At 43.0% G+C, this 19,421-nt stretch overlaps 1 protein-coding gene across 6 annotated transcripts in view; it reads left to right on the forward strand.

The window, feature by feature from the left end:
* DIXDC1 (DIX domain containing 1) overlaps window positions 1-19,421 on the forward strand; it is an 84,732-nt gene that overhangs the window by 30,224 nt on the left and 35,087 nt on the right. For all 6 annotated transcript variants that reach the window (XR_014214019.1, XM_082200983.1, XM_082200981.1 and 3 more), the window contains 2 exons: window positions 8,435-8,564; window positions 17,945-18,070. Coding sequence is in view for 5 of the 6 variants with exons in the window: in XM_082200983.1 (XP_082057109.1) it covers window positions 8,435-8,564; window positions 17,945-18,070 (256 nt within the window). In the remaining variant the exon portion in view is untranslated. The remainder of the gene's footprint in view (window positions 1-8,434; window positions 8,565-17,944; window positions 18,071-19,421) is intronic.

Here is a 19,421-nt window from a genome sequence, read left to right on the forward strand (position 1 = left end):
CTACGCCGAGCAGGGCACCCAAGATGAACAGGTCATAGTGGAGAGTTTTGACCAAACGTGATCCACCTGGAGTAGGAATCGGCAAGCCACTCCAGTATCCCTGCCAAGAAAACTCCATGGACAAAGACAACAGGCATATAAAAGTTATGACACTGGAAGATGAGCCCCTCAGGTCGGAAGGTGTCCAACATGCTACTGGGGAAGAGCGGAGGACAAGTACAAGTAGATCCAGAGCTGATGAAGCGGCTGGGCCAAAGCCGAAAGGACGCTCAGTTGTGGATATGCATGGAAGCGAAAGGAAAGTCCAATGCTGTAAAGAAAAATATTGCATAGGAACCTGGAATGTAAGAACCATGAACCTGGGTAAGTTGGATGTGGTCAAAAATGAGATGGCAAGAATAAATATTGACATCCTGGGCATCAGTGAGCTAAAATGGACGGGAATGGGCGAATTCAGTTCGGATGACTACCATATCTACTACTGTGGGCAAGAAACCCGTAAGAGAAATGGAGTGGCCCTCATAGTCAACAAAAGAGTGGCGAAAGCTGTACTGGGATGCAGTCTCAAAAATGATAGAATGATCTCGATACGAATCCAAGGCAGACCTTTTAACATCACAGTAATCCAAGTTTATGCACCAACTACTGGTGCTGAAGAAACTGAAATTGACCAGTTCTATGAAGACTTACAAAACCTTATCGAAGTGACACCAAAGAAGGATGTTCTGCTCATTATAGGGGATTGGAATGCTAAAGTAGGGAATCAAGAGATAAAAGGAACAACTGGCAAGTTTGGCCTTGGAGATCAAAATGAAGCAGGGCAAAGGCTAATAGAGTTCTGTCAAGAGAACAAGCTGGTCATCACAAACACGCTTTTCCAACAACACAAGAGACGACTCTACACATGGACATCCCCAGATGGGCAACATCGAAATCAGATTGATTATATTCTCTGCAGCCAAAGATGGAGAAGCTCTATACAGTCAGCAAAAACAAGACCTGGAGCTGACTGTGGCTCAGATCATCAGCTCCTTATAGCAAAATTCAAGCTTAAACTGAAGAAAGTAGGAAAAACCACTGGACAGGTAAGATACAATCTAAACCAAATCCCTTATGAATACACAGTGGAAGTGAGGAACAGGTTTAAGGATTTAGATTTGCTGGACAGAGTGCCTGAAGAACTATGGATGGAGGCTCGCAACATTATACAGGAGGCAGCAACTAAAACCATCCCAATGAAAAAGAAATGCAAGAAAGCAAAGTGGCTGTCCAACGAGGCCTTACAAATAGCGGGGGAGAGAAGGCAAGCAAAATGCGAGGGAGATAGTGAAAGATACAGGAAATTGAATGCAGATTTCCAAAGAACAGCAAGGAGAGACAAGAAGGCCTTCTTAAACGAGCAATGCAAAGAAATAGAGGAAAGCAACAGAACGGGAAGAACCAGAGATCTGTTCAAGAAAATCGGAAATATGAAAGGAACATTTCGTACAAAGATTACCATAATAAAGGACAAAAGTGGTAAAGATCTAACTGAAGCAGAAGACATCAAGAAGAGGTGGCAAGAATACACAGAGGAATTATACCAGAAAGATATGGATGTCTCGTACACCCCAGGTAGTGTGGTTGCTGACCTTGAGCCAGACATCCTGGAGAGTGAAGTCAAATGGGCCTTAGAAAGCACTGCAAATAACAAGGCCAGTGGAAGTGATGGTATTCCAGCTGAACTGTTTAAAATTTTAAAAGATGATGCTGTTAAGGTGCTACACTCAATATGCCAGCAAGTTTGGAAAACTCAGCAGTGGCCAGAGGATTGGAGAAGATCAGTCTACATTCCAATCCCAAAGAAAGGCAGTGCCAAAGAATGCTCCAACTACCGCACAATTTCACTCATTTCACATGCTAGCAAGGTTATGCTTAAAATTCTACAAGGAAGGCTCAAGCAGTATGTGGACCGAGAACTCCCAGAAGTGCAAGCTGGATTTAGAAGAGGCAGAGGAACCAGAGACCAAATTGCAAACATGCGCTGGATTATGGAGAAAGCCAGAGAGTTCCAGAAAGACATCTACTTCTGCTTCATTGACTATGCAAAAGCCTTTGACTGTGTTGACCACAGCAAACTATGGCAAGTTCTTAAAGAAATGGGAGTGCCTGATCACCTCATCTGTCTCCTGCGAAATCTCTATGTGGGACAAGAAGCTACAGTTAGAACTGGATATGGAACAACTGATTGGTTCCAAATTGGGAAAGGAGTACGGCAAGGCTGTATATTGTCTCCCTGCTTATTTAACTTATATGCAGAATTCATCATGCGAAAGGCTGGGCTGGATGAATCCCAAGCCGGAATTAAGATTGCCGGAAGAAATATCAACAACCTCAGATATGCAGATGACACAACCTTGATGGCAGAAAGTGAAGAGGAATTAAAGAACCTTTTAATGAGGGTGAAAGAGGAGAGCGCAAAATATGGTCTGAAGCTCAACATCAAAAAAACGAAGATCATGGCCACTGGGCCCATCACCTCCTGGCAAATAGATGGGGAAGAAATGGAGGCAGTGAGAGATTTTACTTTCTTGGGCTCCATGATCAGTGCAGATGGTGACAGCAGTCACGAAATTAAAAGACGCCTGCTCCTTGGGAGAAAGGCGATGGCAAACCTAGACAACATCTTAAAAAGCAGAGACATCACCTTGCCAACAAAGGTCCGTATAGTAAAAGCCATGGTTTTCCCAGTAGTGATGTATGGAAGTGAGAGCTGGACCATAAAGAAGGCTGATCGCCGAAGAATTGATGCTTTTGAATTATGGTGCTGGAGGAGACTCTTGAGAGTCCCATGGACTGCAAGAAGATCAAACCTCTCCATTCTGAAGGAAATCAGCCCTGAGTGCTCACTGGAAGGACAGATCGTGAAGCTGAGGCTCCAATACTTTGGCCACCTCATGAGAAGAGAGGACTCCCTGGAAAAGACCCTGATGTTGGGAAAGATGGAGGGCACAAGGAGAAGGGGACGACAGAGAATGAGATGGTTGGATGGTGTTCTTGAAGCTACTAGCATGAGTTTGATCAAACTGCGGGAGGCAGTGGAGGACAGAAGTGCCTGGCGTGCTCTGGTCCATGGGGTCACGAAGAGTCGGACACGACTAAACGACTAAACAACAACAACAAGCAATGACAAACCTAGACAGCATCTTAAAAAGTAGAGACATCACCTTGCCAACAAAGGTCCGTATAGTAAAAGCTATGGTTTTCCCAGTAGTGATGTGTGGAAGTGAAAGCTGGACCATAAAGGAGGCTGATCGCTGAAGAATTGATGCTTTTGAATTATGGTGCTGGAGGAGACTCTTGAGAGTCCCATGGACTGCAAGAAGATCAAACCTATCCATTCTGAAGGAAATCAGCCCTGAGTGCTCACTGGAAGGACAGATCCTGAAGCTGAGGCTCCAATACTTTGGCCACCTCATGAGAAGAGAAGACTCCCTGGAAAAGACCCTGATGTTGGGAAAGATGGAGGGCACAAGGAGAAGGGGACGACAGAGGATGAGATGGTTGGACAGTGTTCTCGAAGCTACCAGCATGAGTTTGACCAAACTGCGGGAGGCAGCGGAAGACAGGAGCGCCTGGCGTGCTCTGGTCCATGGGGTCACGAAGAGTCGGACACGACTAAACGACTAAACAACAACAACAAGCAATGACAAACCTAGACAGCATCTTAAAAAGTAGAGACATCACCTTGCCAACAAAGGTCCGTATAGTAAAAGCTATGGTTTTCCCAGTAGTGATGTGTGGAAGTGAAAGCTGGACCATAAAGGAGGCTGATCGCTGAAGAATTGATGCTTTTGAATTATGGTGCTGGAGGAGACTCTTGAGAGTCCCATGGACTGCAAGAAGATCAAACCTATCCATTCTGAAGGAAATCAGCCCTGAGTGCTCACTGGAAGGACAGATCCTGAAGCTGAGGCTCCAATACTTTGGCCACCTCATGAGAAGAGAAGACTCCCTGGAAAAGACCCTGATGTTGGGAAAGATGGAGGGCACAAGGAGAAGGGGACGACAGAGGATGAGATGGTTGGACAGTGTTCTCGAAGCTACCAGCATGAGTTTGACCAAACTGCGGGAGGCAGCGGAAGACAGGAGCGCCTGGCGTGCTCTGGTCCATGGGGTCACGATGAGTCGGACACGACTAAATGACTAAACAGCAACAACAAAACTTATGATAGCTGCCTGAATGATATTTTGGAGGCACCCTATGATGCTGAGATCTTAGTGTTAATATGTCTGATAGGTCTACTATTGGTGTGCAGTGATTTTAAGTGGAGCTAATCTGTAACTTATACCCACTTTGCAAACAGATGCAGAAGATGCTGGGTGAAGCGGAGAGCAAGAGATGGGAGGCTGGGAAGTTTGCAGTTTAAAATGTTTGTGTGGACGCTTTTGGAAATAAATTGTTAATATTAAAAACTGAACTTCTTTCCCCACGCAAAGGGTACAACACAGATTAACACCCCAAAGCCCTGTTGAAATCCATGGGCCAAAAACATTAAGTGTTTTTCTTAAATGTATAACTGATTTCAGTAGCTTGTGTAGCATGGTCCTACACAAATGTTTTTCCCCCAGAAGTAGGTCATATTGAATTTCAGTGGAACTTATTCTCTAGTAAAGTATGCTTGCAATTGCAACAGCTATTCAACTGTTAGAGTTTTATCGCAACATGCACCATAACACATTATTCATTTAAAAAACCCTCAATTTCCATGTGTAATGATAATGCAACAGCTGGATAAAACGTATTTCTAAAACAAAATTCTAGAAAGCAACAAAAAGTCCGGTAGAAAAGGAATGGTTTAACCAATTTCTTGAAGGCTTCTATAGACTGAAGCTGATGCGCTTTCCTGCAGAACACCAGGGAGGGTGTTCTGCAGGGAAGGTGCCACCACAGACAAGGCCCTGTTCCAAACACAGATGAGTTAAACCCCCACTAGGGGGAAAAACCCCACAGAATGCCTTGGGGCCAGGCTGCTTAGAGGGCTTTAACTGTTAAACCAACCCCCTTGAACAGAGCCAAGGCGCTGACTGGCAACTCTGAAGCTTCTTCAATATGTCTCCTCTGACCAACGCCACAGGCTGATGCATTTAATCAAAGGTACCCTCATCCCATTGCAGCACAGCTTTTCACTGTCCTGTTCTTCAGGTTTTCCCCTGCTCGCTTCTGGCTTTTCTGCATTGTGTTGCATTGTGGCAGTTCACTCCACCCTCCCAGGGTCCCCCTGTTTTTCTGCTGAGCAGGGGCATCCAACAGACATCAGTGGCTGAACACCTTTCTGAGCAAGGCAGACCAAAACCATGTCGTGTTACGGCTGGAGTTGGATTTTTCTTGTCAAGATGATTACAAGTGGTGCTGTGATCAGACTTTGTGGCGGATGGGCTGCGTAGAAGCATGTACTGTGACTGACGTTGCTGAGATGGCTTGAAACCTGCCACATCGGCAGAATAACAGGGAGCTTAACAGAAAGGAAGGCAATATACCGTAAAAGGAATAAACTGGATTATGTCGCCTCAATGGCACAGGCTCTTGTCTGCCCCTAGGGAGTTCCCACCACAATAGGATTGCTGCTTGCCGCTGTATTGTAGGATGGAAACTATATATTTTCATGTTAATTAAACTGGTAAACACTGGTGTGTGTGTGTTTGTGTGTGTGTGTGCCCCCCCCCCGATATTTGTTACCTGTCAGAATACACAAAAGCAAGTCAGATTTTTAAAATGCCCTACATTTAGGTAGCAACCAAAGTGATTAGATGAGAAGAAGCCTGGGGGTGCAGGGAGGAGAAGGGCAATTGGGGCAATCCAAAAGTGCTCTGGGAGAGAGTCACCTTGGTCTGGCACCCAAGTACAAGGAAGGAAGAAGTGAGTCCAGAATCCTTAGGGAGAGAGTTCCACAGACCCTATCTCATGTTCTCACTTGCTGCACAGCATGCTGCAGGACATGTGAAGCAAAGTTTCTGAGGAAATCTCAACACACAGGTGGGTTCAAAGGGGAGTAGGAAGTCCTTAAATACACATTTCAGAACAAGACGCATTCCAGGACCAGTCTCGAATGTCTTGTGACTTGCATGTTTTGGCTCCCAAACGCCGGTTTGCAAACGTTTTTTGGAAGCCAAATGTCCGACACAGCTTCTGATTGGCTGTAGGAAGCTGCAGGAAGCTCCTGCAGCCAATCAGAAGCCGTGCCTTGGTTTCCGAACGTTTTTGGAAGCCGAATGGACTTCCGGAACGGATTTTGTTCGAGAACCAAGGTACGACTGTACAGGCTTCCCAACATTTCTTTCGTTGACATCCTATTTCACATTCTTTAGTTTGCTACATCTCCATTGATTATCTATTCTTTTCTCCTTCCATTCATGATCCTTTATTTTGTCTTCTGCTGATCACAGATTTATCCCTGCTTGTAGATTTATCTTAATACCACTTCATTTCAAATACACTTCAGATTGTTCCCCCTTGCTTGTTACTATCTTTCCATCTATATTTCTTACTTTGGCTGTCATACAGTGGTACCTCGGGTTAAGAACTTAATTTGTTCCGGAGGTCCGTTCTTAACCTGAAGCACCACTTTAGCTAATGGGTTTTTGGGGAAAGTGCACTTAAGCTTCTTTTTAAATTCATCATACATCATACATCATACATCATTTCCCAGATATATATATATATATATATATATATATATATATATATATATATATATATATATATATATTTGCTTTCGTAGATTTTCACGGGTACAGGAATGCAGGTTTTGGTGTCTTCGGGTGTCTTCCCGTGTAAGAGTCGGGGTGTCTGTGCGACGTTTCGACGAGGTCTCACTCGTCATCTTCAGGCTGGTGCTTTCGGCTTCTTGTTACTGGAACAGAGCAGAGTCTGGTGTTTGAGTTCCTATAAATACTGTTGAGGGGTGTGGTGTATAGCCTCCAACGTTCTGGGCAAAGAGGAAGTTCCTAGATTAGTGTGCCTTTTCTTCTTTTGTTCCTTAATTACTTGAGGGATATCTTGGGTGATTTCATGAGTGATATTCAGAATATCACTGGGTGGGTCATTAAGTGTAGATTAGTTGCTAAAGCTTTCGTGTCTTGACCTCTTGAGCTTGTGAAGAGTTTTTCTGAGAAGATGGCTGTGCTGCATTTAGTTGTGCTCTGGCTTGGCTTCGTGTATAGGGGCGAGCTATGGTTTTGTGCCTTGTGCCAGCCAGATCTGTGTAGGGATTGCAGGGGGGTGCAGCAATCCCTACACAGATCTGGCTGGCACAAGGCACAAAACCATAGCTCGCCCCTATACACGAAGCCAAGCCAGAGCACAACTAAATGCAGCACAGCCATCTTCTCAGAAAAACTCTTCACAAGCTCAAGAGGTCAAGACACGAAAGCTTTAGCAACTAATCTACACTTAATGACCCACCCAGTGATATTCTGAATATCACTCATGAAATCACCCAAGATATCCCTCAAGTAATTAAGGAACAAAAGAAGAAAAGGCACACTAATCTAGGAACTTCCTCTTTGCCCAGAACGTTGGAGGCTATACACCACACCCCTCAACAGTATTTATAGGAACTCAAACACCAGACTCTGCTCTGTTCCAGTAACAAGAAGCCGAAAGCACCAGCCTGAAGATGACGAGTGAGACCTCGTCGAAACGTCGCACAGACACCCCGACTCTTACACGGGAAGACACCCGAAGACACCAAAACCTGCATATATATATATATATATATATATATATATATATATATATATATGCAAATTCACCCCCATATATATATATATATATATATATATATATATATATAGGGGGGTGAATTTGCATTGCCACCACATGTGAATTAAAGTTCTCTCTGTATCTGAACATTTCCAACATAAATTTGATCCTCTTTTATACCCTCCAAAATGTATAAAAGAGGTGGCATCAATATTTATTCCATTATGGTGTCTGTTTATAGGGTTGTTTTTTTTTTTTTTTTGTAAAGGCAACAATGGAACTGTGTGTACACCATGAGAAACAGTGTTCTGTGGTTTTACCTGCAATTCAGATAAAAGTCTCCGTCCATGGTGTTTGAAAGTGAAGTCTTAGTCTGGCATCCAGTGTGCACAAGAGTTACAGTGTGTGTGTGTGTTGAACCTCTGTGCATAAGTTTTTCCCGGTGACTTCAGCAGAAGGGGGTAGCTCCTTGGTCTCCTCTTCATTTCTTGTGAACTGCTGAACACCTGAGTGTAAAGTCAGTGGGTGAGCCCTTGCATGTGCAGTTTATTGCGTATGTCAGGATGGACATGGTGTTTCAGATTGCTGCCTTGTTACTCCCCCCCCCACATGCAAGGATGCAGTTGTGCAAAGGTTCTCAAGCAACTGTTAAGATGGTAATGGTGTAGTGTACTGCTTCCTCTTTTCCAGCAACAGCTGCAAGCATACGTGGCCTGGGTGAATTCACAGCTGAAGAAGAAGCCTGCAGTTAAGCCAGTGCAGGACCTGAGGCATGATCTCCGAGATGGCGTTGTCCTGGCTTCTCTCATTGAGATCGTAGGTCAGTAACATGGCGGGCAGAATACACTCATTGTAAACATGTCAGGGCTGTTTTCAACTGCACCCTCCTCCATAACTTGAATGAAGCTACTCTAGAGTGATGCACAATGGCTGAAGGGTGCTGTGAAGAAAGACTATGTTCATGCCTTCTGTCTCCAAAGTAAAATAACATAAAATAATAAATCCATGATAGCACTTCACCAGAAATTTATCTAATATTGCTCCAGTGTGTTTGCCTGCACTTCCATTGCACTGTCCCTTGAGAAGATCTCCCCAGTACTTCCGGAGGCGGCGCGAAACGAGTAATGGCGGTCCTCTTTGCGCAGCAAAGAGGGGCTCCGCAGGAAAGGGTTGTTCGCTACGGCGAAGCGACGACCCATTAAGTTAAACCACGAGCAGAGTGAGCTCGTGGCCGTGGGATCCGGCGGGCACCGAGAGCGACCCCCAAAACGAAGAAGGGACCCCGTAAGGGGCTCCGGAAGCGCGGGGGGGAAGCGGTGCTGTGGATTCATCGCTCTTTCTGCGGGAGTGAAGCCGCGCGGCTGTTACCGATGAGCGCCGACCTTTCTTCCTTCACATTGGATTACAAATCAACTACTCGTGAGTAGGATTTATTTGAGATTGGATTACAAATTGTGAATTCGGCTGAAAGCGGGAGACGAGAAAAAGGAAGTCCGTCTCCCGGAGGTGCTTAATGATCAAAGGCAAAGGAACTGACAAGCTGGAAGCAGTACAAAAGGGTTTTTAAATGAGAGACAGCATACGTCTGGAGAAGTTTGGAAATTGAGGGAAAGGCAAGTTATCTTTATTTTCCTGTGATCGTGTCTATTCTGTTTGGGGTTTCTTCTCCGCTAAAACTTTTAAAAACTTTAAAGACTTGAAAATCCCTAGTCCCGGACTTGCAGCGGGCAAAAAGTTGTGTTGCGGATACACTTACAAAGCTGAAACAGACACTTAGAGGCATTATCGGTGGATACAATTAAGTAACTGTATTCTGCACCTTTTAAGAAACTATTGTGGCAAAATTGAGAGGGCTCTGCCAGAGGGAAAAGATCTTCTCTAAAGATACTGATTAATTTAACTAATTGTAGGAACTTTAATGGCGACTGAAACTTTGTTTCTTCTTTCATGAACTGAACAACACTCCCCCTAGTGGAGTTTGGGATTTACAATTTCCTGAGAACTGACTTTGTTTTGTCTCTCTGTGGTCTGGTTACTCACTCTGAGGCCTGTCTTTCCCATGGAACTTTTGACAGCTTGACCTTGAATCCAAAGACAGGTGTGGAATGAGTGTGGAATGAGTGGTAAACCAAAAACAAGAGCTGCGTCGAAAGCAGGGAAAGGCAAATTGGTACAAACAACTTTGGTTTCCCAGGCCCGCAGATCTTCAGTCCCTGCGGTATTACAGGCTGTACCATCACCAACAACCCCAGCTGAAGAATTAGAACAATCAACAAGTGAAGATATGGCAGCTGGGGGATCCAACATTCTCCTAGAGGAAATGCTACAACAATTTGCAATTTTGAACAAAAAAAGTGGATGACCAAACTGCAAAAATTGACTTAGCCACATCCTCAATTACCAAACTTTCTGAACAGGTGGCTAAGCATTCACAAGATATTGGAAACCTAAAGGACGTTGTATCCGAAAATCGAAAATCGAAAATTGGCCGAGGCTGCGAATGAAAAAGTAGAAGCAGTAACTAAAGAAGTGGAGGAATTGAAAGGAGAGGTAAGGCCGCTCCATAAACATATTACTGACCAGCAGGCCTATCTGTCTTTGGTGGAACTGCGAAACAGGGAAAATAATTTGAGATTACGCTCTATCCCAGAGATTGAGAAAGAGGACTTGATTGGCTTTTTAACAGCAGAATTTTCTGGGGTATAAACGAAGATACAGACTTCAAAATAACAACTGCATTTAGATTGGGAAGGGCTGCCGGGAAGGACAGACCTAGAGACTGTTTGATTATTTTAAGGACTAAGCAGGAGAGAGACAAGATACTCGACCTACATTTTAATAAAGCACTTGTGATCCAGGACAGAAGAGCACAAATTTACAAGGATATTCCTAAACAATTACTGGATCTAAGATCTAACTACACTGACCTAGCTGGACTTTTGAGAGGTAACGGAATACCTTACAGGTGGGAGTTCCCACAAGGCCTCTCATTCAAATACAAAGGAAAGAAGATAAAAATCAAAACGAAAGAGGATAGCCAGAAGTTCCTACACGACCACGGAGAAGACTTGCAGAAAGGAGCAGCAGCTATTTGGCCACCACCAGAGTCAGGAAAAGAGTTACCACTCTCGGATTTGGACAAAAAAGAAGACACCCAACAAGAGTAACAACAGATTGACACAGGATGTCTCTGCAGCTGTATAGTTGGAACATTAACGGCGCGAATTCCCCAGAAAAACGCAAAAGGATCTTCCATATCCTAAAGAAAGAGAATTTGGATATAATTTGCTTGCAAGAAACTCATGTGACCAGGTCACACAGGAAGGTGTTAATGAATAAAAGATTAGGCCAAGAATTTATTTCATCAGATAGAGTCAAGAAGAGAGGCGTGGTGATTTACGCCAAAGAGAATCTATCACCAAAATTTTTGTTTAAAGATGAACAAGGAAGAATCCTGGCTATTGAAATTTCGACCCAAGGAGAAAAAGTTTTGATATTAGGAATCTATACACCAAATGAGGGGAAATCAGAATTTTATAAGAAGCTGCATGAGACACTACTGGACTATCTGGACTATTCCAACATCATTATGATGGGAGATATGAATGGGGTCGTCTCTACTTTGATGGATAAGTCACAGAATCAGAATCTGACTAAAGATGGAAGACTACCAAAAACTTTCTTTGAACTAACTGACAATATGGACCTAATTGATTTATGGAGGACGAGAAACCCCCTAGGTAAAGAAGGAACTTTCTTTTCTGAGGCCCACCTGTCATGGACAAGAATCGACCAAATCTGGGCAACTAGAGGGCTGGCACCTAAGACTACAAAAATAGAAATCTGCCCAAAGACTTGCTCCGACCATAACGCTTTGAAAATGGAAATGAGATTTACTACTGCCGACTCCTTCAGATGGAAAATGAATGACAACCTGTTAAGAGATCAAGAGATCGTAAAGAAGGCCCAAAAAACTTTAAAGGATTATTTTGAAATTAACTTGAATACCTCGGTGGAAAAAAGAATTATCTGGGACGCAAGCAAAGCTGTTATGAGAGGGTTTCTGATACAACAGAATACAATCAAGAAAAAACTTTGGAATAGTAAAAAAGACAAGATATTGGAGAAGATAAGTGATGGAGAGAAAAAATTAAGAGTGAATCCAAAATCAAAAGAGACTTTAAGAGAAATCAAATTTCACCAGTCACAATATGCGAAATTGATTAACCAAGAAGAGGAATGGAAAATCAAACAAATGAAACAAAGATCTTTTGAATCTGCGAACAAATGTGGGAAACTGCTCGCTTGGCAGTTGAAAAAGAGACAAAAATTAAATTATGTCACCAACTTAGAAGTTGAAGGGAAAAACATTCAGAAACCGGGAGAAATTAGAAGGTGTTTCCAGAAATACTTTAAAAAACTGTACACACAAGAATCCGAGGAAGCAACTGAGATAGAACAATTCTTGAAAGATAACGGCCTACCAAAACTATCTCAAGAGAAGAGATCAATCTTGAACTGTAAAATAACACAACAGGAAATTGAGGATGCCATTCAGAATATGCAACTAGGCAAATCTCCGGGCCCTGATGGACTCACCTCCAAGTACTACAGGATTTTAAAAGACTATTTGATACAACCATTAATGGAGGTTTGCAACCAGATTATGGGGGGAGGGAGGGCACCAGATACGTGGAAAGAAGCATTCATCACACTGATACCTAAAGTGGAAACTGAAAAGACTCAACTCAAGAACTACCGCCCCATCTCACTCCTAAACGTGGATTACAAAATATTTGCGGATGTTTTGGCTAACAGATTTAAAAAAGTACTAAATGAAGTAATCCATAAGGACCAAGCAGGCTTTCTCCCAGGTAGACATTTGTATGACAATACCAGGAACATAATCGATATTCTGGAACTTTTACAAACAAATATTAACACCAAAGCAGTGTTAATTTTTATTGATGCGGAGAAGGCCTTTGACAACATTTCTTGGAAATTTATGAAGAAAAACTTGGAAGGGATGGGAGTGGGAAGGGGGTTTGAGAATGGAATAGAGGCAATCTATTCAGAACAGAAAGCTAAGTTGATAGTGAACAATGTGGTGACAGAAGAACTTCATATTGAAAAAGGAACACGCCAGGGGTGCCCCCTATCCCCTCTGTTGTTTATTTCAGTCCTGGAGGTTTTGCTGAATATGATAAGGGAGGATCGGCAGGTACAAGGAATACGGGTCGGAGCGAAACAATATAAACTGAAAGCATTTGCAGATGACTTGGTTTTAACATTACAGGAGCCAGAACCTAGTACAAAAAGAGTTTTGGAATTGATTCAGAAATTTGGTCGGGTGGCGGGTTTTAAGCTGAACAAACAAAAAACTAAGGTGTTAGGGAAAAACTTGACGGTTACTGAAACAGAGGGGTTTCAGAAGGAAACAGAACTAAATATTGTTAAAAAAGTGAAATACCTGGGGGTTAATCTGTCCTCCAAGAATTTGAATTTATTTAAAGATAATTATGAAAAATGTTGGTCAGAAGTTAAAAAAGATCTAGAAATTTGGTCAAGATTGAAACTATCCTTGTTAGGCCGAATTGCAGCTATAAAAATGAACGTTTTGCCAAAAATGTTGTTTTTGTTCCAGGCCTTGCAGATTGTGGACAGAGTGGATTGTTTCGGAAAGTGGCAGAAGGATATTTCTAAATTTGTCTGGCAGGGCAAAAAGCCCCGAATAAAGTTTAAAATACTAACTGATGCAAAGGAGAGAGGGGGGTTTGCCCTGCCGGACTTAAGGTTATACTATGAAGCTGCGGCCTTCTGCTGGATGAAAGATTGGATTTTATTGGAAAACACTGATGTCCTAGATCTGGAAGGCTTTAATAATTCGTTAGGTTGGCATGCGTATTTGTGGTATGACAAGGGGAAAACACATGGAATGTTTAAAAACCATATTGTCAGAAAAGCAATATTTATGGTCTGGAAAAAATACAAAGACTTATTGGAAAGTAAAACCCCGAGGTGGATTTCACCAATAGAGGCCAAAGCTCGGAAAACATCCAATATGGAGGCATATTGGCCGAAATATTGGGAAATAATAGAAAACATTGGAGGTAATTGGAGGTTGCAGAGCTTTGAAAAATTAAAGGATAAGGTGCAAAATTGGCTACATTATGCCCAAATTAATGAGGTTTTTAAGCTAGATAAAAAAATAGGATTCCAGGTGGAAAAATCGAAACTTGAGACAGAGTTGTTAGAACCAAAGACCAAGGTAATATCGAGAATGTACAACTTGCTGCTTAAATGGAACACTCAGGATGAGACAGTTAAATCAGCCATGATAAAATGGGCTCAAGACATTGGTTACAATATTATGTCTGAGGACTGGGAAAGGTTATGGACCACCGGTATGAAGTTTACGGCATGTAATGCCTTGAAAGAAAACATTATGAAAATGGTATACAGGTGGTACATGACCCCAGTCAAGCTCGCTAAGATATACCATTTGTCTGATAATAAATGTTGGAAATGCAAGGAGGCTGAAGGGACATTCTTTCACCTCTGGTGGACTTGTCCAAGATTGAAGGCCTTTTGGGAAATGATCTATAACGAGTTAAAAAAGGTGTTTAAGTACACCTTTCCCAAGAAACCAGAGGCCTTCCTTCTGGGCATTGTCGGCCAGAAGGTGTTAAAAAAGGATAGAACTTTTTTTATGTATGCTACAACTGCAGCAAGAATTCTTATCGCCAAGCATTGGAAGACCCAAGATTTGCCCACACTGGAGGAGTGGCAGACGCAATTGATGAACTACATGGAACTGGCCGAGATGACTGCAAGAATCCGAGACCTGGGAGAAGAGGCAATGGAGGAGGACTGGAAAAAATTTAAAGACTATTTGCAAAAGTATTATAAGCTGTATGAAACATAAGACGTCGTATGATTTGGAACGTTAGCCCCAGCAATGAAATTTAATTATCTATGAAATTGCTAATATTTGTGAAAGAATCAAAGTTTAAATGGGTAAAAATGATATCATGTTATATTTTTAGAGTAAATGGAGAATAAGAGATTTAAACTTAAATTGCAACTGAAAATATAAAGAAACACACGAAATAAGGGTATAATTTGCTGATGACTTTATTATCAAGAATGCATTATGCGGGAGATGTGGGGAAGTCCAATGGAAATTTGAAATAAGCTGTTGAAATGGATGTGATTTTCTGTTCTTTTTTCTTTTTTTCTTCTATTCTGCTTTTCCTTCTGTTCTTTCTGTAATTTGGAAAAATGTAATAAAAATTATTATAAAAAAAAAAAGAGAAGATCTCCCCAGTACCTGTTATGCTTGGACTGCTAAGGATAAATCTTTAAACTGCTGGTGGGAATGGCAGAACAAAACAGGAAGGGTGGGTAGGTAGGGCTTCTTTAGTTTCACGTAGGCTCAAGACGTTTGCAACCAGGTCTCCATGATCCCCCGTCAGAAGGGAACAACCTGTGAATCCCAGAAGCAAACGTTCCTTACTTTCATATATGTCCCAATAGATGCCAGAATGCTTTTCATGACTGACAACCTGAGCCAAGATCCGTTTTAGGGAAGCGATGAAAGGATTTCTTTTACTCCTAGATCTATTATTCTTATTATTTAAAAGCAGCAGTGCCCGCATTTAGGAAGAGCCATTCATACTGCTAGGACTCTAGAAACTTAAATAAAATATGATCCATTGTCATTTACAAAGCAGAGTAGGAGTTGCATACAGTGGTACCCCGCAAGACGAACGCCTCGCGAGACGAAAAACTCGCAAAACGAAAGGTTTTTTCGTTTTCGAGTTGCCTCGCAAGACGAATTTCCCTATGGGCTTGCTTCGTAAAGCTTGCTTCGGAACGCTGCCCCGAAGCGGGGCGGGGGGGGGGGCGGGAACACCTTCTGAAGGCGGGCGGGGGGCGAAAGTCTTTGTCCCCCCTGCCTGCCTTCCCAGGGGCTTTTAAATCGCCCCGGACAGCGGAGAAGTCCTCCGCTGTCTCGGGGTGATTTTAAAATGCCGCCCGCCAGCATTTTAAGATCGCCCGGACAGCGGAGAAGTCCTCCGCTGTCCCGGGGTTTTTTAAAATGCTGGGGGTGGGAAGAAAAGCCCTTGTCCCCCCCCCAGCCTTCAGAAGGGGTCCGGTCCGGGGACAGACTGTCCCCGGACCTGGTCTGAAGGCGGTTTCCCTAGGAATGCATTAATTGATTTTCAATGCATTCCTATGGGAAACCGTGCATCGCAAGACGAAAAAACCGCAAGACGAAGAGACTTGCGGAACGAATTAATTTCGTCTTGCGAGGCACCACTGTATATTGATGAGACAGAATGGGATTTCATTGGTACGGGGTGGTAAGTGAGTATACACAAAATGGCACAGCAATGAGCTTAATAATAATAATAATAATAATAATAATAATAATATGCATTTGCATATGGTGGAGTAGAAAAACAGCAGGAATTTTTTTAAAGGCTGCCTTTCTAACCTGTTGTAAAGATTGTTTGGAACTTTTTTGGCTGTTCCAAATCATGGTACAAACAAAGCTTTCAATACAAATCCTTAGTCAGCGTCCAGGCGGCTGAGAGAAGTCAATGATGGAAAGGGAGAGGTTTTGCACAAGTCAGCCACAAAGCAGACTCGCCCCAGCCCCTGCTGAAAATAAGTTTCCCAAACAGCTCTATGGCTTTGATAAATTTAGGTAAAGCACCAGCAACAAGCAATGGTTGTATACACCAGCAGAAGCATTTTTAAATGTTTTTAGGAGAATAAAGGCAGCATTAGTAGCAACAAAAAAGTTTAAGTTTGCTGCCATCCTATTACTTACCCTGGCACTCAGTGCGACTTGCTTCTAAGTAAACATGGGTAAGAGTTACTGATTGATTCCCTTTGTATATCACCTTTCTGCCAAGATGGCTTGAAATGTAGTACAGTGGTACCTCGGGTTACATACGCTTCAGGTTACAGACGCTTCAGGTTACAGACTCCACTAACCCAGAAATAGTACCTTGGGTTAACAACTTTGCTTCAGGATGAGAACAGAAATCGTGCTCTGGAGTTGCAGCAGCAGCAGGAGGCCCCATTAGCTAAAGTGGTGCTTCAGGTTAAGAACAGTTTCAGGTTAAGAACGGACCTCCGGAACAAATTAAGTACTTAACCCGAGGTACCACTGTATACTTTTTTAAAAGATGAGAAACGGGGCTCTCAGTCTCAGGATGGCAGGAATTCCCTACCTTGTATTTCTTTTAATCTGCCTCTCATCGGGGTGTTCATGTCTTAAGTAGCCCTTCAGAAGGTAGGGAAAGCTCTTAGGCTGTTGATGGTCCCATCAGCTCCCAGTTCTAGGTTTCTCTTCTACCTCTCTTTGGGTTACACAGGATTGGGCTGTAGAAGTGCTAGTCCCGCCCAAAATTCAAACATAAGTTCTAAGCAGTACAGTGGTACCTCTGGTTACGAACTTAATTCGTTCCGGAGGTTTGTTCTTAACCTGAAACCATTCTTAACCTGAGGTACCACTTTAGCTAATGGGGCCTGCACTGCCGCTGCCCCACCAGCGCACAATTCCTGTTCTCATCCTGAGGTAAAGTTCTTAACCTGAGGTACTACTTCTGTGTTAGCAGAGTCTGTAACCCGAAGTGTTTGTAACCCAAGGTACCACTGTACTGGAGTGGAACGAAAATAATATCTCTTTTTGCCCTGAAGGCCATGTTTGACCAATGCCTTATTCATGGTAGGTATCCTTGCCAAACAATGAGAGTATGTCTAAACTGTGATTTTATTTTTTCACAGGGCTTCCTTGGGTACTAATTTCTTTGCTGAGATACCACTATTTATTTATAAGGAGGAAATAGTAGGGTTTGCCATAACAATTGTTGGGATAATGCCACTCTTTTCAAAGGCCACATGGTGGAGCCTGCCAGCAGGAGGACATGGCTGAATCCAGCTGATACAGCAGATAATGAAAGATCCCTCTTTGCCAGCTGCATTTAAGGGCATGAGCTCTGTCTATTCTAGCATTCCAGTGCCCTAAGAAGATGGTGAAATCACAGCTTGTACTCCCCTCTGCCTCCGAGGAGAAGCAGCTGCTGAGGCTAACAACTATTCCCCTCCACCTGTAACAGCTCCAGTAGGCAGTTACTGTCACACAAGCTCATTCTTCTTGATAATTAGGTTGTGTCTCTTCCACAGCTGGAGAGAAACTGAATGGAGTGCAGGTCAATCCCGCCAGCCCTCAAGAAATGAGGGAGAATGTGGAGAAAGTCTTGCAATTCGTGGCATCCAAAAAGATTCGTATGCACCAGACATCAGCTAAAGGTGAGGGCTCCTTGGTTTGATGTATACAAATCAATGAAATAGCATTGCACGTCAGTAGAAACAAGCATTCACCTCCCTCTTTGCTTTTTGCAAGCCGTGTTTGCCAGCATTTCCATTGCTGAGTACAACAAAACATTCAGTGGAAAAGAAATATAAAAGGCAAAGCCAGATGCTGTTCTGTCTTCCTCTGGCATCAACATGAGTCACAAACATCACATGAATCAGGAGAAACGTTCTCCCAGTCTTGTGAGCTTCAGAGTGCTCTCGTTGGAAATACTGCTTACCTTGAGGCACTGGGTGTGGGTGACAAGGGGCACAGTGGCTTCTGTTGTTTCCAGGACGAGAAGAGCACAGCCCTGCAGGCTGCAGATGTCAGCTGGAAACCCTCTGTACATACGGGGGGGGGGAACAGTGGACTCTCTGTGACAACGGCAGCATTCTTGAGAAGCCGTGAGATGTTACCCAAGAGTTTGTACCAGCTTTTATGTAAGCTGCATCAGGCCTCTGATTTTTATGGCACCCTGGGAAACCATCTGTTTGTTCTTTTTAACCAAGATTGGGTTTCCTACAATTTTAGGTGGAATCCTGGGAAACGATAAATAGGGTTTTCATGGTAAAAACTCCTTGTGCTTAACCTAGCTCAGCTACTTTTTCAGGAAATTGGGCACACCATCATACTGCAATGAAGACCAGATGATAGCAGGATAGAGGTAGGGCTGGGGCTTGGGATATTTCCACACCTGAAATCCGCTCTCATCCGATTCCCCATAGAGAGCAGCGGGGCTCTGACATCTCCCTCTCCACACACAGTAGTGGTGTGCCTCGTGATTTTTTTCATGAAACAAGTGTGCCTTTGCCCAAAAAAGGTTGAAAAACACTGTTCTAGAGGATTGTAGTGTGTGTGTGTGTGGACGACGACAGTGGTTTATAAATCAATAAAACTAAATAAATCCCCAAATGGTGTGAGCATGGGACCAGATGTTTTCTCACAAGAGTTTGTTACGTGGTGCCTGTGACACTTATATAATAATAATAAATAATAAATTTTTATTTATACCCCGCCCTTCCTGGTTCAGAAAACTGGGCTCAGGGTGGCTAACAACAAATTTAAAACAATTGTAGAAGCAGCATAAAATACAGTATAAAAACATGCCTTAGCAGTGTGCATTTCCCCCACGTCCAGAGATCTGTGCTTTAAAAGTACGATGCTTCGTAACTTAGAAAATAATTTCCTAGATTTGTATGTGGTATGTACTGTTTTCTGAAGACAATAAAGTGTTAATAAGAAAAAAAGAAAAGAAAAACCAGTGCAACAAAAGCAATCCCTAGCTTGAAGGAAGAAATCTAGATT

This window comes from Podarcis vaucheri (assembly GCF_965113315.1).
Source record: "Podarcis vaucheri genome assembly, chromosome: 15".
NCBI lineage: Eukaryota > Metazoa > Chordata > Lepidosauria > Squamata > Lacertidae > Podarcis > Podarcis vaucheri.